General features: G+C 41.7%; 1 protein-coding gene across 1 annotated transcript in view; it reads right to left on the bottom strand.

Annotated features, from left to right (window-relative positions):
* The window catches only part of CCDC146 (coiled-coil domain containing 146), a 124,588-nt gene that overhangs the window by 45,992 nt on the left and 55,552 nt on the right, over positions 1–23,044 (bottom strand). Inside the window, exon 2 of the mRNA XM_056118580.1 lies at positions 3,644–3,726. Coding sequence (XP_055974555.1) covers positions 3,644–3,726 — 83 coding nt within the window. The remainder of the gene's footprint in view (positions 1–3,643; positions 3,727–23,044) is intronic.

Raw genomic sequence — 23,044 nt, 5'->3', positions numbered from 1 at the left:
TTGTCTGCCATGGAGGCAGGAGAAAGGAGGGAAAGGGGGGTATACCGGGGATATTCGTGGTGGGAAATATGCATTTGTGTAGGGATGGGTGTTTGATCATTGCATGATTGTCAACCAAACATGAAAACTTGTAACCATCTGTAGGTGATTCAATAAAATAAAAAAATAAAAGAAAATAAAAGAAATACCCAGCAGAGAGGAACAAATATAGCTCCATAGCTAGAACACAAGATGACAAATTATCACTGAGGTCAGTATCAAGATGATGGAGGGTGGCAGAGAGGGGTTAAGTTGGATGAGAATTTGACTCAAAAGAATAGCTGTGGCTTCTAGGGATGGGAAAGAATGACACTGGGTCCCATTTCAACTACACCAGAAACTCTGACTCTCTTGGATTCTTCAATTCTCCTGAACCTGATTGTAGGCAAACATTTGCCTCTGTAGCAAAATAAGAAAGGAAATTTTAGAATGATGTTGCACTAGGAAATTGGCAGAAAAAAGTTCCCCTGTAAAATGAGAGACATAAAAAAAATTGACAGATTTCTGGTCCTGATAGTAATATCTGGCAAAAGCTGTATTTGAATGTTATAATTGAAGGGACTTATAAAACTCCAGTTGTGTCTGGTAAATTTGGCCCTGACTGGGAATTAAAGATCTTATTGAAGGCATAGAAACTGGATTTTATGGAATTTTCAACATTGCCTTCTAGAAGTTGCTCACCTATCTTGCCATCTGGTATCAACTCCAGCTTTACCAGCAGACTTGACTCATCTTAGAAATGCCACAATGTTATATTAACTATATCTCCTATTCAGAAGCAAGCTTCTTGCCATTCCTGTTTTAAAACCACAATCTTGTTTGATGTGAGCTCCCCCTACCCCCACCCCAGAGTACCCTCACCAAAAGAAAATTTTCAGTTTCCAAGATACTTGGTGTCACTTGATCAACAGCAAATAGTGAGATATTTATTATTAGAATATAATATATTCTAACAGGATATTAGGTACCCAAGAGCAACAAAAATAGCTATAGTGATGACGATCATCCTGTTGTTCATCAATTGCCTCGAGTAGGCCCCAGTAACGTCTCCTTCATCCTAGCCCTGAGATTTTAAAAAGTGCCATATTCAAGGCTCTCACAGGGTTAGGACAATGAGACCCATCATTGTTACTGGTATTTGGCATATTGGGTACGCCATGGGGAGTTTGCAGACTCTGCCATGTGGGCAGGTTACATTCAGTAGCCTGCCAGGTTGTCCAAAGTAAGAATGAGATAATAAGACGTTGTGCGGCCGCAAATGCGGCTGCATGCTTTCAGGAGCTGGGTTTTATAGTCTCTGGGTCTTGGCCATTAATGGGATTACATGGAGCCAGGGGACCAGTTGGTGGGTGTGACCCCTGCCTACTGGAAGATGGAGGATCTGGATGGAGGATGTTCAGCCCCGATCCGAACAGGCTTGGAGATCTCAGCCCCGGGTCCCACATGCTTTTGTTCCTCTGTTGGTACCATCATGCGTGTGAAAAGTGGTCTCAGCATGGTTGTGGCTGGTTCTGGAGGTCTTCAGCTGCCAGAGCTCTGCTCGGGGTGTGGAAAAAACTCAACCCGCCCCACTCCAAGGGGCCCGGCAAGGACAGCCAGGCGCAGGGGCAGGAAAAAACCCCAGCTGTAGTGATAACATTAGTGAATTCTGGGTTTACTTCTTAAATTCAATTTTCTTCCATGCTAATTTATGTTGTAAATCTGGAGATATTTATTTTCTTCATAGGAATCTTCAACTATGGAATTCCAGCAAATTGGCTTCCACCTACTCAAACAATATCTGTTTCTCACAGAAAGGATGCAGACAAGGTAGCTAAGGTTCCAGATAGAACATAGGGGTAATGCTTACAACATGATTTCTATCAAAAAACTTGTACAGTTCAGCATTTCCAGGCTATATCTCTCTGCCCTGCTACATCTCCTGGAGCCACAATGGAGCAGTCACTCCTCTGTGCCTTTCCCATTCACCTAACAGTGGGAGAGGAGAGAGTAGATGAGATATTGACAAGAAAGGAAATGAAAGGATCAAGAAGACATCAGCTGTGGGTTGGAGAAAGCCTATACAACATAATCTGGAAGTAGAAAGAAATGGTATCATAATGCAGATTCTGCATTGCTATTTGTCATCATGCTCAAGGAGCTGAGTTGTGAGGGTCAGTCAAGGGGGAAGTCAGGTCAGCTCTGCTGGTCTCTGGATTAGATTATCTGGAAGGTGGGAAATGCTGTGATATTACTGATATTTGCAAAAAGGCTCAGAGGGATGCTCTCAGAACTACATTGTGTTTCTGTTAAGGAGTGTGAAGTATGTTGAAAGAGATGATCTGAGATTTCCCATCTAAAACTCATTCAAGTTGCCGAGTGTTAAAAGGTATGTGAGCCCACACCTTTTAACAGGTATGTTAAAAGGCATGTGCTTTTAACACAAGGTCAAATATGCTAAATGGAGTTTCCATTAGAGGTGCGTGTAAGGATTTAGTTAAGGCCAAAGCTGAGGGTTCTGGAGGAATCTGGTCTTGTTAGGACCCTGGATGGAGCTTGGGTAAGTAAGAGGTAAAATGCATTGGGATTTGGCTCTGCTTTTCTCCTACATGTACACTCCTCTATTCTGCTATCATCCTCAAATGACTCTGTGTCAGGTAATAAGTAGGAACAATGGTTGGAAATTTGGGATAGGATGGGGAATAACAGGATGGCATTTTGAGTCAATTTCTCCCTTGGCTTTTGATAATGACTTCATGTCAAGTATGAGGCAGGAGGTGTGGAAGAGGGGAAAAAGGAGGACCGAGAGTAGTAAGGAGCAAGGGTAGGACAAGAATTTCCCTTCTTTTATCACTCGAGTTCTTGCTTGACTCCAAGTGGCTAACAGCCAGTGTGTAAGAAATAAATCTGTTGAATCACTTTGTGATAGATAATTATTCTAACTTAATGCTGATATGTACCTGGCTAAAGTGATAAGCTGGGGGTCAGAGGCAAAGAAGTGAAGATAAGAGTTTCAGAAGACAGACTGGGATTGTAATAGAACCTATACCTCTGAATGTAAGAGAGCTGGAAAGGACAGTTTCTGAAAGGTGTGCCTCTAGCAGATAATATCACTTCCAAAATGCTCCTTGTCCACTTTGGGAGGTAACCTGTAGTTTCTGTGAACAGTTATTGTACATAGCCACAGTGTCCATGTGCCTCTGATAGCTTACCTGGCTATAGAAACTTATGTGGCATCTCAGAGGGCACACTGGGGAACTAATCTCCCTAGGAGCAATTCTTAATCAATACAAGATGAAAATGAGTGTATTCCAGATTCTTCTCCCTCCATTGAGAGAGTGCTGGAGTGTGGTTCACCGTCACTGGGAGGACACTTGGTGGGATTGGGCCTCACCTGCCTACAATGTGAACATGTAAATTAATACACCCCTAGCTGCATCCTCCCCTCCCAGTTCCACTTCCCCCACTCTCTCATGGTGTTCTGTGACATCACATGTCAAACTACCTGAACTCAAATCCCTGGTTTAGGGTCTGCTTTTGGGAGAACAAAAAAAAATAAGATATATTTCATCACAAGTAAGGTAAATATGACAAGAGATGTTGGCACATTGATGAATAGAAGTACCTTGCCACAGTATCATGCATCAAGGTGTACTTGGCTTTCAACTCGGCCATTCTGGTTCCAGGAAGTTTTCCCAAAGCATATAACTAACAAAGAGAACATAAAATTGTATCAGTCCTGGTTCATTTTATAAAGGATATAAATGAGTATATGGACCTTTTATAAAATCATTTAGATAAGCATAACAGATGAAATACATAAGACATTATTGCATATTAGAGTGGGGGTTAGGAAAAAATGATTTCAGTTATAATCTGTTGTCTCCAAAAACTTGATGTTTTGGGACAAGTGTTTTCCAATCTATACTGTATTTTCTTTCACTGTAAATTAAGGAAATTAAATTAAATTATTTCTTGTTTCATGATGCACGTACCTTTATCATCAAAGATGCATGGAAGTGTATCTGGTACATAAACTGATATTGTTTATTCTTCTTCCATTTCTGCTATATTTTTTTATTTTTCAATTTTTTATCAAATCACCATGAGATAGAGCAGTACAAAGCTATTCATGATTGCATTTCAGTCATGCAATGTTCCAACACCCATCCTTCCACCAGTGTAATTTTCCAGCACCAGTGTCCCCAGTTCCCCTCCCACCCCTTCATCAAGCCACCCCCCACCTCAGCCTGCCTCTACAGCAGGCACCTCTCCTCTCTCTCCTCTCTCTCTTTGTCTTTATCTCTTATTTTAGACATTATGGTTTGAAATACAGATGCTGAAAGGTTATCATGTATATGCTTTTACCTACTTTCAACACTCAGTTCTTGTCCAGAGGGATTTTTTTTTGTCATAATGGACCCTCCTCTATCTTAACTATCTTCCATCCCCCACACCTTTGAGGTAATTCCCAACCACTGATCAGTCATCCTGGCCTTAGATATTAGTTTCATACTGTTCATACAAATAAATATAGTCATTCCATATCTGTCTACCTCCATCTGACTCATTTTACCCAGTATGATACACTCCAAGTCCATCCATTTATAGGCAAATTCTGCTAAAAGACTTTTAAATTTACTTTCTGAGTAAGGTGATAAGTAGTTCATAGATAACATACACCAAATACTAACATTTTAACATCTTACAATAAACATTTGTTTCAGCTTTGACTTTAACTGAATTGCTAGAGGTATAGTATATAAAATAGAGCTGAAAGAAAGGTTTTTACTTTTAATGTCTCCTGGTTCTCACCTTCAAAATATTTCTTGAGTTATGCATGGGGTTTAAGTATAGAACACAGCCTTGCATATGGATTATTTCTTTAATCTGATTTTGTCTTCCTCTCTTGATACTGATGGGTTGGAGCAATAGCACATTGAGTGGGGTGTTTGCCTTGCATGTGGCTGACACCAGCCAACCCAGATTCAATTCCTCCGCTCCGCTCAGAGAGCCTGGCAAGCTACCGAGAGTATCTTGCCTGCACGGCAAAGTCTGGTAAGCTACCCGTGACATATTTGATATGCCAAACACAGTAACAAGTGTCACAACGGAAACCTTACTGGACCCGCTCAAGCAAATTGATGAACAATGGGAGGACAGTGACAGTGACAGTGCCTCTTGATACTGATAGTTCAAATCATGAGATCTCTCAGTTGGACTACTACAAAATCTCCAACTATCTCCCTCTCCATTAAAAAGTTACTTTTCTGTGAAATCATAAACTGCTTTAATACATATTTATGGTTAGAAACTTCAAGATCAATTCTAGCTTTTCTCGTAGATATAAATATGGAAAAATTAGTTATATTTTATACTTCCTGATACAAATGGATTTAGAAATGAAAGGCTGTCATGTTTTAAAAATGTGCAGTCTAAGAAATAAAGCACAATCTTATATTGTCAAAGGGTATATACAGTAAAAGGTTAAATCTAATGTCATAAGTTCACTAATATGATTTCACAATAGATACTTGTATTACTGAATTATCTTGATTAGTGACTGAGACTGGAAGGAAACATTTACTCTAGAGCTAAAAGTTTAACAAGAGTTCATGATTCAAAGATGACCATGTAATAATATGGAAAACATTTCAAAAATTGAAATTCTAGGACATTCCAAGGAAAGCAAGAGCTCAGTAAGAGCTTTTATCAAGTGAACTTGTCTGAAGAAGGATCAGCATGAGGAACCAATTAAGTATTTGTGTGGGTGTCTACAGGGCAACCAAGGTGGCCCTGAGTACTAACCTATCATATTTTTGTTCTCTCTTTGATAGTACCTACTTCTTTGGTCTTGTCCTAAAAACAGCTGGCATGCTCTGGAAGGGAGAGTGAACCTGAAAATATAAATCTTTACGGTTTCAGCTCCCTGTCCTCTCTCTCACTGCTGGAAATAACCAAGAGAGCAATTTGAAGTAGCTTCCAACTGCAGATGAGTTCTCAAGACTGATTTACCATTTCCTTTCCCCTTAGTAGATCTTAGTATATGTTTAGCTTTCCCATCCTCCTAACCAAAATCAGGTCACCTACACTCATCTCCTGCAACAGAGAATCTTGCAGTCACAATGGCCCATAACTGTTTTCCTCAAATCTCAAAAACAAAGTCCTCCTCTCCTCCTGATGTAGACCAACTCATGATCCCATGCACTCAAATATACATGTTACTAACTCTTTCTGGTAATTAAGACTTCAGGCACATAATCTCTATTTTTCCCTTTCGTCTGGCTCATAATGTCCTAGCTACGTGTCTTAAGTACATCACAAGTGGGTATTGATTTAAAATCCAGCTGTTACTGTCTGCTATATTTTAAAGCTATATAATGAAGTAATAACTAATCTGTGCCCCTTATTCAGTTGGAAAAAAAACCAAAATACTCCTTATTTTATAAGTTTGTATAATTTTCATTTTCATTTCATCATCCTGTTATTCGTCGATTGCCTCGAGCAGGCCCCAGTAACGTCTCTTTCATCCTAGCCCTGAGATTATATTCACGGCTCTTTAGGAGAATGAGACCCATCATTGTTACTGGTATTTGGCATATTTGGTACGCCACGGGGAGTTTGCCAGACTCTGCCCTGTGGGCAGGCTACATTCGATAGCCTGCAAGTGTGTCCAAAGTAGGAATGAGACAATAAGATGTCATAAAAAAGATGTCCTGATAAGATGTCGCGGTTCCTGGATCTGGATTTTATAGTCTCTGAGTCTTGGCCGCTGATGGGATTACACGGCGCCAGGGGGCCAGGTGGTGGGTGTGACCCCCGCCTACTGGAATTTGGAGGATCTGGGTGGAAGATGCTCGACTCCAATCCGAGTAGGCTTGGAGGTCTCGGCCCCGGAACCCACGTGGCTTTGTCCCTCTGCCAGTACCTTCATGTGTGCGGAGAGTGGTCTCAGCATGGTGGTGGCTGGTCCTGGAGGTCTTCGGCTGCCGGAGCCCTGGTCGGGGCGGGGAGGAAAGCTCAACCCGCTCCCCTCCAAGGGGCCCCGGGAAGGAACACCCAGGCGCGGGGGCAGAAGACTGCACTGTTCTCGTCCGTTTGTATAATAGTTTGTATAATAGTATATTTAATTATTATTTAAAATATTATAATAATTATAATATTCAGACGAGCCTCACACATGAAGGAACTGGCAGAGGAACCCAGGTGTGCGGGACCCAGGGTGTAGATCTCCAAGCATACTCGGATTGGGACTGGACCTCCTCCACCCAGATCCTCCACCTTCCAGTATGTAGGTGTTACACCCACCAAGTTCCCCTGGCGCCGTGTAATCCCATCAACGGCCAAGACCCAGAGACTATAAGACCCAGCTCCCAGAAGCATGCGGCTACATTCACAGCCGTGCAACATCTTTTTATATAGTTCTTACTCTGGATAACCTGGCAGGCTACCAAAAGTATCCTGCCCACACGGCAGAGTCTGGCAAACTCCCTGTGGCGTATTCAATATACCAAAAATATGTAACAATGATGGGTCTCATTCTCCTGACCCTAAGAGGGCCTCGAATGTGGCACTTTCTAAAATCTCAGGATTAGGACAAAGGAGACGTTACTAGTGCCTGCTCTAGGAAATCAATGAACAACAGGATGGCAGTGATACAGTGATACAGTATAATATTAAGACTAAATGAATCAGTAGACATAAGGTATTTAGTGTCATTTATTACTTTTGCTAGCATTGCTCTTAGTCTATACATTTAAAAACTAAACAAAACAAAATGCATTTCTCATACTATTCTCCCAGAAAATTACCCCCATTTAGTCCTTCACTTTTCATTTTAGTTTCTGCCAATATATTAGCATCTACTCTTTATCTCCACTCTCTAACTTTCTAATCACCAGATCACAGTGGCCACTTTGCAAACACATTACCCATCAAACTGGTAAACTGATCAACAACACCTTAATTGCTTTGGCTGATTTTATATTTTTCTTCTTATCACTAATTTTCAGTAAAAGCTAAGGGAAGGGACTCAAATAGAGCTAGATTATCTGTTTGCTTTTGGTGACACAGACTTTAGGGCTAAGAGAAACCAAATTGCCAATTACAGGCGAGAAAAGGAAAGAGTTTCAGAGAGTGAGCACCAGTGATCCAGAGAGGAGCACTGATCTGTCCATACATGAGAAGAAAATAGTGCTTGTTCCCATCAACCAGAATAGAAAGATCTCCTAAAATATGGCCCTCAAGGTGGAGGGTATTGTTGTAATGGTGGAGTTAGATTGGCCTAGACAAAAAAATTTTAAGGACTTAACAAAAGCCTCAAGGGAGTCAAGAATCAGTATGATTTGTTTAGCCTTGCACATGGCTGGCTCAAGTTCAATGTCCAGCACCCCATATAGTCCCCAAGAAGCCAGAAGTAAGTGCTGAGCACACTGGGTGTCTCCCAACAAAAGAAAACCCCCTGCCCCCAAGAATCAGTATGATTCAAGAGATAGAGCACATATCTAGCACATGAGAAGCTCTAAGTTCCATAACATGACCACTGAGCACTGCTGTGTGTGGCCATAGTGACCCTCAAGCACTTTAGATTTGACTCCTATTTTTAAAAGTTACCCCCTAAAATATCAAACTGTGGGGCCGGAGCAATAGCACAGTGGGTAGGGTATTTGCCTTGCACATGGCCGACCCAGGTTTGATCCTCGGCATCCCATATGGTTCCCTGAGCACTGCCAGGAATAATTCCTGAGTGCAAAGCCAGGAGTAACCCCTGAGCACTGCTGGATGTGACCTAAAAAGGAAAAAAAAATAAAGTATCAAACTGTTACCAAGTAATCTTGCTATGTCTCATATAAACATCCACAGGAATACCCACTCAACCACACCCCCAACAAATACATCTCTCCTAATGTTAAAATCATAATGACTGACACCCAATAAAAAACTGTTTGGTTTAAGGGTAGAAGAACATGACATAGAAAACACGAAGAGACAGATTAATGGAATAAACATGGAAATTTAATTAGTATACAAGGATATTAGAATAACTACTATAAATATTTTTCATGTTGTAGAAATGGTGAAGAAAAGCATGAACATAAATGGGTGAAGTAAAAATTAGAAAATATTCAATTCAAATTTCTGAAAATGAAAATATCATATCTCTGTCAAAATATTTACTAAAGGAAATTAACAGATGGTCCAATACTGAAGAAAAAGAGGTTAATGAGAGTAGACTAACAGGTCAACTCTCATTAACCTCTTTTTCTTCAGTATTAGAAACTGTCCAAAATGAAGCAGAAAAAAATGGAAGATCAAAGTAAAACAGAACATCAGTGATCCATGGGCATCAATTGGCCAAACAACTGTGTAATTAGAGTGTCAGAAGGAGAGGAGGGAGATAAAAAAAACTATTTGAAGATATAAATCCTGTTTCCAAATTTGCTGAAAATTATAAAACCCACAGATTAAAAACTTTAAAGAAATCTCAAGCTAAATAGCACCACCACAATACATTCCATAAATTAATTGAAAACATAATGCTCGGAAACACTGTAAAAAGTAAGCCATTTGACCCAGCAATACCACTTCTGGGAATATGTCCAAAAGAAGCAAAAAAATATAGTCAAAGTGACATCTGCACTTGTATGTTCATTGCTGTGCTGTTCACAATGGCCAGAATTTGGAAAAAACCCGAGAGCCCGAGAACAGATGACTGGTTAAAGAAACTTTGGTACATCTGCACAATGGAGTACTATGGAGTGGTTAGAAAAGATGAAGTCATGAAATTTACATATAAGTGGTACTATATGGAAAGTATCATGCTAAGCGAAATGAGTCAGGAAGAGAGGGATAGACATAGAAAGACTGCATTCATCTGGGGAACATAAAGTAACAAAATAGGAGACTAACACCCAAGAATAGCCGAGATTAGTACCAGGAATTTTGCTCCATGGCTTGGAAGCCAGTCACACATGCTAGGGGAAAGGCAGCTCAGATAGAGAAGGGAGCACCAAATAAAGGGTGTTGGGAGGATCCTCCCAGGATGGGAGAAGCATACTGAAAGTAGACTAAAGACCAACCATGATTGCCACTCAATGCCTCTTTTGCAAGCCACAACACCCAATAGAAGAGAGAGAACAAAAGGGAATGCCCAGAGGCAGGGTAGGATGGGGGGGATGGGAGGTGGGAGGGATACTGGGATCCGTGGTGGTGGGAAATGGGCACTGGTGGAGGGATGGGTATTTGATCATTGTATAATTGAAACCCAAGAACAAAATTTGTAAGTCTACAACTGTACCTCATGGTGTCTCACTAATAAAAATTTTTAAAAAAGTAAGCCATTATAGTAAGCTATAGAATTTGCCTTATTTGTTTCCCTACTTTCAGGTATAACCCTCTTAAGCACAAAATTTATCCACTCTTATCAAAGTTTGAAAACCATTGTTTTACACAATCTGTGATTTAGCTATTCTTTTATTTCTTTTTGGTTTGGTTTATGGCTGCGGGGTTGTTCCTAGCAGGGATCACTCTTGGCACTACTCTGGGGGACCATATGTGGTGCTAGGGATGAAACCGATATTGGCCATATGCAAAGAAAGTGTCTTAATCTCTTTATTATCTCTCTTTTCCCATTTATTTAAGAGGAAAAACCTGGTTTGTTCCTTGCTGCTCTCTAGAAGCTAGAACTAGGATCCCTAGTGACATTTTTATCACAAAATTCAAATGATATATCTCTATTATTATCTTACTTAATTATTTTGTGACAATTGTTACTATTTATTACAATTCACCATGTATGGAATCTTTGGTTCCTGTGATATATGGTCTCATTTCCCTGACTCTTTTTTTTTTCTTTTCTGGTTCTTTTTTTGAGAGTCATTGTTGCCATGGATTTGCTCGGTTTTCAGACTTTTTAAAAAATTTTTATTAGTGAGACACCATGAGGTACAGTTGTAGACTTACAAATTTTTGTGCTTGGTTTTCAGTTATACAATGATCGAGTACCTATCCCTCCACCAGTGCCCATTCTCCACCACCACTAACCCCAGTATCCCTCCCACCCCCCATCCCCTCCATCACACTCTGCCTCTGTGGCAGGGCATTCCCTTTTGTTCTCTCTCTCTTTTTGGGTGCTGTGGTTTCCAAAAGAGGAATTGAGTGCCAATCATGTTCGGTCTATAGTCTACTTTCAGCATGCATCTCCCATCCTGGGTGGATCTTCCCAACACCCTTTATTTGGTGCTCCCTTCTCTATCTGAGCTGCCTTTACCCCTAGCATGTGCAGCTGGCCTCCAAGCCATGGAGTAAACCTCCTGGTACTTATCTCGGCTATTCTTGGGTGTTAGTCTCCTATTTTGTTACTTTATGTTCCCCAGATGAATGCAATCTATGTCTGTCCCTCTCTTTCTGACTCATTTTGCTTAGCATGACACTTTCCATGTAGTATCACTTGTATGTAAATTTCATGACTGCATCCTTTCTAACAGCTACATAGTACTCCATTGTGCAGATGTACCAAAGTTTCTTTAACCAGTCATCTGTTCTCAGGCACTCAGGTTTTTTTCCAGATTCTAACTATTGTAAACAGTGCTGCAAGGAACAAATGCAGATGTCACTTTGACTATACTTTTTTGCCTCTCTGGGATATATTCCCAAAGAGATGTGCCCAGAGCCGGAGGTTCTTCGTCCTCTTAGCTATTGCTTCAACGTTCTTGAAGGCGTTCCAAGCCGCTCTCTTCCTCCTGCGCAGCTCGGGTGCCAGGTCATTTGTCATGTTGACCTCTCGACCTAGGTACACAGAGCTGTTGCATTCGGAGATGGTCGTTCCGTTGAGAGCGAATGGGGCGTCAGGAACGAGGCTGTTTCTCATAAACATTGTCTTCGTAAGATTCAGCTGTAGTCCTACCTTTCCACACTCACGGTCAAAGTCGGCCAGCATTTGTGCCGCTTGGCTGATGTTTGGTGTTATTAAAACAATGTCATCAGCAAAGCGGAGGTGGTGTAGTTGCCGACCATCTATCTTCACTCCCATTCCTTCCCTTTTCAGTCGTCGCATGATGTTCTCGAGGGTGGCACTGAAGAGTTTCGGTGAAATGGTATCACCCTGCCGCACCCCTCTCTTGACATCAACGATCACTTCTTTGTAGAATGGTGAGATCCTGGTAGTGAATCCGCAGTACAGCTCACGGAGGATCCTGATGTATTGGGCTTGAATGCCCTGATTGGCTAGGGCTTCAATGACCGCTTCTGTCTCAACAGAATCAAAGGCCTTCTATAAATCAATGAACGTTAAACAGAGCGGCATCTTGAACTCCCGAGAAACCTCAATGAGCTTGGTTATCGTGTGGATATGGTCGATGGTGCTGAATCCTTTGCGGAACCCGGCTTGCTCGCATGGTTGTCCTTCATCTAGTGTTCTGCTAATCCTATTTAGGATGACTCGAGTGAACAACTTGTAGATGACAGACAATAGGCAGATCGGGCGATAGTTGCCAATGTCATGGATGTCTCCCTTCTTGAACAGTAGTATGGTCCTGCTGGTTTTCCATTGGGACGGAACCTTGCATTCAGACAGGTAGCGAGAGAAGAGTCGAGCCAGTGTATTGATGAGTACTGACGGCAGGTTCTTCAGGTGTTCGGGTCTGACCTTGTCTGGGCCAGGTGTTGTTTGTTTCTTTACTGACGAAATGGCGTGTCGGATTTCGGAAGGGAGAATGTTGGGAACGACATACCCATCCTGTGGAATTTGGTATGTCGGCAAGTGGACATGGCTATCGAAGAGATTTGAGTAGAAGTCATGGATAATCTTCTCCATTGCCGTTCTGGAGGATGTGATGGATCCATCAGGACGTCGGAGGGCAGTCATCTTGGTCTTATAGTTGGCGAAGGAAAGGCGGGTGTTACGAATACTTTTCCTGGCTTCTGCCGCATCTACCAGTACTTCTGCTCTTCTCTCTTTGAGGTCTTCCTTGATCGCATCTCTGCACTGCTTTGCGAGCTCGGACGTTAACATATGCCTCAGAGACCTGGGCCCTACGTAAACAAAATAAGAACACTATTCAGGTCTCCCAAAGAAGAATAGAAAGAGCTATGCTTGGAATATCCCGTTTCACTCAAATGAGAGAAAGAATCCGGAGTTCTGACATCCGTCGACGATCAAGAATCAGGGACGCTGTCTCATTTGCCAAGGTGTCGAAAATCAGATGGGCTGGTCACGTAATGAGATTTAAAGACGACCGCTGGACTAGAGCTGTTACCGACTGGATTCCACGGGATGTCAAAAGACCGCGTGGCCGCCCACCTACCAGATGGTCAGACTTCTTCGTCAAGATCATGAACGATTGGTTTGAGGCTCTTCATGTTCCCGGAGCGAACAGATGCCATTGGGCTACACTAGCACGCGACAGGGACAAATGGAGACGTTACTGGTGCCCGCTCGAGCAAATTGACGACTAATAGGAAGTTAAGTGATTAAGTGTGATTAAGTGGGATATATTCCCAGGAGGGTTTTCACACTTTTTTGTTTGTAAATTATACACTTTCACCGGGGTCTCTTACTCACTGTATGCTGATAAGCCCCAGCAGACAGTTTAGTAGAATACCTATTGCTCTACAAGCTATTATTTGGGCAAGGACCATATAAGATGTGGAAATTATGGCTAGAGAATAATAAACATCTTTGGGAGGGGAGGGTATACTGGGGTTCTTGGTGGTGGAAAATGTGCACTGGTGAAGGGACGGGTGTCTGATCATCCTATGACCGACCGAGACTTGAACTGAAAGGCTTTGTGACTGTTCTCACAGTGATTCAACAAATAAATAAATAAATAAGAAATAAAGGAATCACACAGTACACAGCAAAAAAAAAATAATAAAGTCATGCCATATATTCCTCTAGAGAGGGTAGGATGGAATTTGAGATCAATTCAAAGATGCAGTTATTGAAACGTAAGCACAAAAGTTTGTAAGTCTGTAACTGTATCCCACAGTGATTTATCAAAAATAAATAAATTTTTTAATAAGAAATAATAATAATAAACATCTTTGCTAAAACCTGGAACACATGAATTTTTTTTTGCTTTGTGGGTCATGCCCGGCGATGCTCAGGGGTTACTCCTGGCTTTGCACCCAGAAATTACTTCTGGTGGTGCTCAGGGGACCATATGAGATGCCGGGAATTGAACCCGGGTTGGCAAGGCAAATGCCCTACCTGCTGTGCTATCGCTCCAGCCCCCACATGAAATTTTTGCTTAAAAATATTGATGTTCAGGTATTGTGATTATTTTTAGAGACAATTCTGATGTTATATTTCACCCCCAAATTCTGTTGATAAGTATTCTCCAATTATTTCACTGAAAAAAGTATAATCTATGTATCTAACACATATTTTCATCACTTATTAAAACTGTGTAACAACAAGTCTCACGATGGAGATGTTACTGGGCCCACTCGAGAAAATCGATGAACAACGGGAGGACAGTGACAGTGATTGAGACTGTGGCAAAATTCCCTCAAACTTTAAATCTCCCCCTTACCACACACTCACTTGAATCTTCCTCCAAAACATAATTTTCTCATTACTTTAAAGCCATAAAAGGTTCACATTACCTTCGGGATTGTTGGTTCCTTAGAATAGTATGTAAGAGTCTACAATGTCTGGCAGCTGTCACACTCCCGAAAGTTTCCCTTATTTTTAAATTTTTTTTAGACATCCATCAGTTTTATTCTTTTTCCATGCATTATACTTTTAAAAAATTTTTTATAAAGTTGTTCAAAATATTTGATTACATTTAATATTCAAACACCAATCCCACCAACATTACACCACCATATTTCCACCTCGAACCCATACCCTGCCCCCCAAGCTGAACCAAAATTATTTAATTTGTATTGCTTGTTGTATATAATCCACTAAAAAATGAGACAAAAAAAAGTTAGAGAAAAGTGTGTGAAATTTGTTGTATTTCACCCAGGAGCCATTAGCCCTTCTATAAGGGATTAGTAACGTGTTGTTAGAAAAGATTAGTCACGGTCATGGTCCTCCCATTATTCATCGATTTGCTCTAGCGGGCCCAGTAACGTCTCCATTGTGAGACTTGCTGTTACTGTGTTTGGCATATTGAATACGTCATGGGTAGCTTGCCATGCTTTGCCGTGCAGGCAAGATGCTCTCGGTAGCTCGCCGGGCTCTCCGAGAGGGGTGGAGGAATCGAACCCGGCTCAGCCGGGCTGGCTGCGTGCAAGGCAAATGCCCTATCACTGTGCTATCACTACAGCCAGTTAGAAAAGATGAAGTCATGAAATTTACATACAAGTGGTACTACATGGAAAGTATCATGTTAAGCGAAATGAGTCCTTTATTTTTTTTTTATTAGTGAGACACCATGAGGTACAGCTGTAGACTTACAAACTTTGGTGTTTGGGTTTCAATTATATAATGATCAAGTACCCATCCCTCCACCAGTGCCCATTCTCCACCACCAATGACCCAGTTGCCCTCCCACTCCCCCAATCCACCCCCACACTGTCCCACCTCTATGGCAGGGCATTCCCTTTTGCTCTCTTTCCTTTAGGGTGTTGTGGTTTGCAATAGAGGTATTGAGTGCCCATTGTGTTCAGTCTAAAGTCTACTTTCAGCGCACGTCTCGCATCCTGAACGAGTCCTCCAAACACCCTTTTCTTGGTGTTCCATTCTCTATCGGAGCTGCATTTTCCTTCAGCATGTGCTGCTGGCTTCCAAGCCATGGAGCAGACTGCGTGGTACTTATCTCAACTATTCTTGGGTGTTCATCTCCCATTCTGTTACTTTATATTTCCCAGATGAGTGCAAACTTTCTATGTCTGTCCCTCTCTTTCTGACTCATTTCACTTAGCAAGATATTTTCCATGTAGAACCACTTCTTTGCAAATTTCATTACTTCATCCTTTCTAACTGCTGCATAGTATTCCATTGTGTAGATGTACCAAAGTTTCTTTAACCAGTCATCTGTTCTCGGGCACTCGGGTTTTTTCCAGATTCTGGCTATTGTGAACAGTGCAGCAATGAACATACAAGTGCAGATGTCACTTTGACTATACTTTTTTTGCCTCTCTGGGATATATTCCCAGGAGTGGTATTGCTGGGTCAAATGGGAGCTCAATTTCTAATTTTTGAGAATCGTCCATACTGTTTTCCAAAAGAGCTGAACCATTCAGCATTCCCATCAGCAATGAAGGAGGGTCCCTTTCTTGCCACATCCACGCCAACACTGGTTGCTTTTGTTCTTTTGGATGTGGGCCAGTCTCTGTGTTATGAGATGATATCTCATTGTGGTTTTGATCTGCATCTCCCTGATGATTAGTGATGTAGAGCATTTTCTCATGTGCCCTTTAGTCATTTGGACTTCTTCTTTGAGAAAGTTTCTGTTCAATTCATCACCCCATTTTTTTGATGGGGTTGGATATCCCAAAGCTTTCTTTTCCCTTTTTAAAAATTTCCCATGACAATTTCAGTTCCACAATATCTCCTGTGATAGGCAGAACGATGTTTCTCTCCCAAAATGTGTACATCCTAATCCCCAAAGAAACTATGTAGAAATTGTTAAGAATATGGAGGGGTCTTAGTCACCATGTGGATATGCTTCACTCAAGTGAGAGAAGGAATCCAGAGTTCCTTCCTCAGTTGATGATAGAGGATCAGGGACGCTGCTTCATTTACCAAGGCTTCAAAAATCAGGTGGGCTGGACACGTAATGCGATTTGGAGACAACCGCTGGACTAGAGCTGTTACAGACTAGATTCAACCGGATGTCAAAAGAATGCCTGGCCGCCCACCTACAAGATGGTCGAACTTTTTTGTCAAGACCCTGAACTAACGGGTTGAGGCTCTTCATTTTCCTAGAGCGAGCAGACACCAGACGTTCTTCCTTATCCAGTTCCATTAAGTTACACTAGCATGAGACAGGGACGAATGGAGATGTTACTGGTGTGCGTTCAGGCAAATCGATGAGCAATGGGATGACAAGTGATACAAGTGATGGAGGGGGCTGGAGAGATAGTATAGTGGACAGGGCACTTTCCTTGCTTGCAACCAATCTCCAGCATCCCATATGCTGAGAACCACCGAGAACCACCAGGAGTGGTGCAGAGACAGAAGTAAGTCCTAATCATCATTGGGTGTGCCCCCCCCACAACCCTATCCCCACCAAAAAAAGAAAAAAACAACAACAACAGCAACAAAAGAGTATGGATTTTGAGATGGAGATTATTGTGGATTATCTGGATGGACCCAATCTAATCATATGGACCTTTCAAAGCAGAGACTCTTTCCTGGATAAGTTGGAAGAATGAAATGAAAGGAGGAAAGACTGGAAGTCTAAGAAGGACTTAACCTATGGGAGGAATGGGATCATAAGATAGAAAATATGGGTGGTCCCTTGAAGCTAGGATAGGAAGATGATTCCATAAAATGTCCAGAAAAGAGCACAGTCCTGCCTATCTTGATTTTTACCCATGTAGATCCATATTACCCCATGCCTGGCTGTCCTTACCAGGGCCCCTTGGAGAGGGGTAGGTTGAGTTTCCCTCTCCACCCTGAGCAGAACTCTGGCAGCTGAAGACCTCCAGGATCCAGCCACAGCCATGATGAGACTACTCTCCACATGCTAGGACGAGCTTCACTCATGAAGAAACCGGCAGAGGAACTCATATGTGTGGGACCCGGGGCTGAGATCTCCAAGCCTGCTTGGATCGGCACTGGGCCTCCTCCACCCAGATCTCCCATCATCCAGTAGCTAGACAGTTACACCCACCAACTTCCGTGTAACCCCACCAATAGCCAAGATTTAGAGACTATAAAACCAAGCTCTCACTCTCAGAGAACCCGGCAGGGTACCTAGAGTATCTTGCCCGAATATATGCCTAACTGGGCACACCTGTAAAGGTGATTAGAGGTTGCCCCAAAAGCCTCCATCCTTCTCGGAGAGTCTGGCAAGCTACCGAAAGTACCCCGCCCAGACAGCAGAGCCTGGCAAGCTACCTGTGGCATACTCGATATGCCGAAAACAGTAACAAGGTCCTCATTCCCCTGACCCTGAAAGAGCCCCAAATATGCCGTCGGGCTACACTAGCATGTGACAGGGACAAATGGAGATGTTACTGGTGCCTGCTCGAGCAAATCGATGAACAATGAGGTGATAGTTATAGTGATCGCAGTAGATCCATATTGAATTCCTGACCTGCAGAATTATGATAATAAATTTGTGCTGTTTAAGACATTAAGTTTATGAGAATTTGTTATGAGCACAATAGAAAACAAACATAATTCCCAAACCGTACCATGCCTTTGAATGTTATTGCTCTACCTGAAATCTTTTTCTCTTGTTCATTTTGAGAGCTTTTGTTCTTCCTTTAAAATATCTCAGTTGTCACTATCTGTGGGTCTTCCGAGAGGCAGAACTTCAGACAGAACTTCTTTCTTTTTACTATTTCTATATTTTAGACACATCTATCATGGAACACTATAAACATTATATATTTTTAACATAGGTTGAACTATGTCTCTATGTCTCTGCCATAAATTGTGTATTTCTGATTATAGGAACCCTGCTGTATTCAGTTATCAGTATCAGAAAAGAACTTGGTATCTCTACCAAGTTGAGAAACATTCATTAGATTGTTGATGTTATGTTCATCTTAAAACTATTGATGTAGGTGGAAGAACTGTTGTTCATTCGCTCCTATTCCAACTTTCCTGTCAGAGACTATAAATAAAGCAAGGGAACATGGTCTAAACATAGACATGAAAGAGAATGCACCATTCAAAACTGGCTGCCTCACCCACAGCTTTTCTTTTCCTTTCTGTGTGGTTGGCAAGTCTCACAGGATGAGCAGAGAGATCTGGGACTGTTCTCTCACAGCTGTCTTGCTTCTCCTTTGGTGGCCCACCACAGGAATGCAAGGGGAAGGCAACAAGTGACAAACAGGGCCCCCCAAGAGTTAAGGTACCAAATACAGTAGACATCCAATTAGTAATACAGATGTTTAGCTATATGTCAGACCTAAAAGTGAAGTTACCATGACTTTGAGAGTGTGTACAGTCAAGTTAATAATGGGCATGGCTAAGTGGTAGTGGGTGTATACACACACACACACACATCACACACAGGGTATTCCTTTAAAATAATCAAATTTATCCTATCCAACGAAATGGCAAGTTGTTCGGACTTTAACAGTCACTTAACCCCTGTTTAAAACAATTTCCCATCTGCTTCTGAAAACCCCAGGTGGAGGATAAGAAGAAATAGAAACAGGTTGGAGTGGTGGGCAGTGAGTCTGGTCATCCTGTCCTGAACTGGATAAAAAAATCAGATGCGGCTTTAAGAACTTCAAAGGCTGAACAAACGGTTAAAAGCAAAGAATGTATATGGGCCAAATCCAAGTTAAGTCCATGAGGGGCATTCACATAAGGGCTGGGACATAACCAGTCAGGAAATACAAAAATAGAGCCAAGATAAAACCAGTGACCAACTACAAGTCTCAAAACAGGAACCCGAAGAGTGGGGGTGGCAAGGCCCCAGAAAAGAACTCTGTTGATTCTGACCAATCCGCCTTCAGTCCTTCCTGCCCGCAGATCCCACCCGAAGAGCATCACTAGGGAAAGTAGCTTCCAGCCCAGCCCTCCCTGCCAGACCTAAGCGGATGTCATTGTAAATGTCGGGGACACGGAAAGCAGAGGACCCTGGGTCTGACAGCTTTCTATATTGGGCTTGTGTCTCCTTTCAGGCCACCTCTTGACTGTAGAGACTTCCTTTCCGGTCAGCTCGCCCGCATCCTCAGCTCGAGGCTGGCTGTATTTAGGGCAAAGAACAGCCACTTCTCTACAAAAAAAAAAAAAAAAATCTTAGGAGCTCTGGGACCCACCCTCGGGCTTTGAAGATGCTTCTGCTCAGGGTGTTCTTCTAGATTTTATAAATAACTGTTTCGTGTGGCACCGTCTGGGAAGTCCCCAGGACCAAGCCGTGCGTGCGCGCTGGCCCTGCTGCGACTTCTTCTTCTGTGACTGTGATGCACAATGAAGCCTTTTATGGAGAATCCCAGAAGAGTTCTTCAAAAGAACAAAACCCCAGAGCTGCTTGAACTTCCTCATTGATATTACAACATGGAAACCAGGGAGCAGAACATGGGGACGTCTGAATTCCGTTCTTCCTTATTCACTAGTGAAAGGGCTTTTAATCCTGGCTGCACATTCAGACATGCTTCTTAATTTTTGTTAAATTAAGTAAAGGTTAGAGGTGTGGCTCAGTGGTAAGCAGTAGCCCAACTCCCCATTCCCCTTCCCCTCCCCAAATGAGTAAATGAAGTGAGTAAATTAACTCAAAGAGTTGTTTCTTTCAATTCTATCATTAAATGGAATTGTTTGGCAATTTCATTTTTAATTTATTACTGCCAATATGCAGAAACTATTTCATTTTATTTATTAAATTTATTAACATGAAATTAGAGATCAGTCCTGGCAAGCTCCCTGTGACCTATTCGATATGCCAAACACAGTAACAACAATGTCTCCAATGGAGACGTTACTGGGCCCGCTCGAGCAAATCGATGATCAACGGGAGGGCCTTTACTTTACTTTACTTTTAGAGATCAATCCTAATAGCCCCATTTCAAGGCTTTCTGAGTGTTCAACTAATGTTTCAGTGCAGACTACCTTTAGTTCCTTTGTTTACTGGACATTTCTGAGCATTTTTATTGCTGTCTGACCTAAAGTACTCAAATATTTAACAACTGAGGCTGTGACACTGAAATGACTCTTAAAGGTCAGTCTTCAAGATGGGAAGCCCTCTGAATTCACCAATCACTCTAGTTCCACCTCGACCGACACCTTGCACTGTATGTGGGCACATAGCAGGTGCTCCATGCAAACCCGAGGAATCTACCAGCATCTAGCAGTGTGGGGTATGGCATACACGAAGGAGCACATCACAGAAGAAAATCTCAATATGTGCTTTGCTTCTTCACATAAACGCGTAAAGTGAATAAAAAATGATCATTAAGGACATCATCGAAACAGCACAAAGCAACCAGTCTAGAAGAAACTGCATCAAACTGTTGTGTCTGTGTATGCACAGGCGTGCTAGGGCATAAAGACAAGAGTACAGAAACTTGGTGCTGATTGTGGGAACTTCATGGATTGGTTGATTGTACACTAAATGGATACACTCCCTCCCAACCCCCACCCCCAAAATAGGTTATAATGTATATTAAGAGTCTTTGGGTAGAAAATGTATCAAACATTTATCCTGACAGCACATTAGCACCCACTAAAAGACTTCAGCTCAACATGCTCTAATATCCAGGATGCAGATCTCGGCCCATAGCAACTCGGTCTGAAGCATTGCAGTGTTAGCAAGAGAGATTTGAAACCATGAATAAAACAGAAAATTCTGAATATTTGATTCTTAACAGAAACTCCTTATGGGGGTAAGTAACAGAATTTTAAATAATTAGATGGGTATTAGAAAATAGTACATTTAAACCTAAAGTAAAGGACCCTGACTAATCACTTATTCACATAATAGTGTAAACCTATTTAATTTTCTTGAAATACTGTAATTGAAAGTAAAGGACCCTGACTAGTCACTTATTCACATAGTAGTGTGAACCTATTTAATTTTCTTGAAATACTGTAATTGAAAGCTAACAAATGGATAGCTTTATCCCCTTGGCAATTGTTATCCTAGTATTTTCTCAGAAAAGAATATTAAAAACCTAACACTTTTACAAAAAGGGCTGGTTTTTATACTTAAAAAAAACTTTTGTTGATGTTGGAAAAAAAGACAGGAAAATCATGTGCTATCAATATATTTTATTTAACTTTTTTTTTAAAGCTAGAAATCAGCTTTGATACCCAAGCAAAATAAAAATAAAATGAGAAAAAAGTTTTAAAAATTGATTTTAGCAAACATAAAACACAGCTGTTTCTTATTCACTGAGAAGCTTATTACAAAATATTTTAATGTGTTTTCTGGAAAACAGAAGTATCCTAGTTCCATGGAAATGCTACAGCTCCAATTATCCTGAATAGGTTATAACAGCTGGAGGATATAAAACCATTTCTACAGAACTTTTTTTTATCAAGCAAAGGTGAGATACTATCCAAAAATTTTAAAATATATAAGATAGACTCTCTTCTTGTCATAACTGCATTTCATGACAGAGATCTCAAGCCAGTCCCTAATGATATCAACACAAACTGAGAATGTTTTTTGTATGTAGATTTTTAAAAATTGAATCACCGTGAGATACGCAGCTACAAAGTTGTTCATTATTGGACTTCAGTGATCCAATGTTCCAACACCCGTCCCTTCACCAGTGTACATTTCCTACCACCAACGTCTGGTTTCCCTCCTGCCATCTCCGACCCTTCAACTCCCCACTCTGCCTCTGTCGCAGGCACTTTTCTCTCTTTCCTTTTGGGAATTATGGTTTGCAATACAGGTATTGAAAGGCTATCATGTATATCCCTTCAACTTCTTTCGTTTTTCAGAGTTAGAAGATTAGTTAGATTTTGAGAGATTTTGACATAAACGGAATTTTCAGTTTCTCTGGGCATTTTATAAGATGTTACCAGAATATTCTAATATTACTATAATCCACCGTCACTTTGATATTTCTGATAAAGGCTATTTTAAAAGGTGTTTCCCCAGGGCCTGGTGGATAGTACAGGTTAGAGTGCAAAGTGTGTGCCAGAATCTGCCTAGATTCCCCAGAAACACAGGGTCCTCTGGCACTGAGCAATACTCCCAGTGTAACCATGGAGGCCCCAGGCACCACAGTACTGAGGCATCCTAGGGCCTCGTACCTAAGAATTCCGATGGGGTGGAGAATCACTGGGGTGACCCCCTAGCTCCCTGAACACAGCTTGGAGGAGCTCTACATTCCACCCCACAGTTCCCTTCCCCCTCACCTTTCTCCCATCCTGCCAGAAAAGAAAGGAAGGAGGGGGCAAGAAGACAAGGAGGGGAGAGGAGGAGGGGGATGGAAAGAA

This window comes from Sorex fumeus, unplaced genomic scaffold, assembly GCF_029834395.1.
Source record: "Sorex fumeus unplaced genomic scaffold, SorFum_2.1 ptg000037l, whole genome shotgun sequence".
NCBI lineage: Eukaryota > Metazoa > Chordata > Mammalia > Eulipotyphla > Soricidae > Sorex > Sorex fumeus.
Note: the sequence above shows the minus strand (reverse complement) of the source record. Positions and strands in the feature narration are given on the sequence as shown.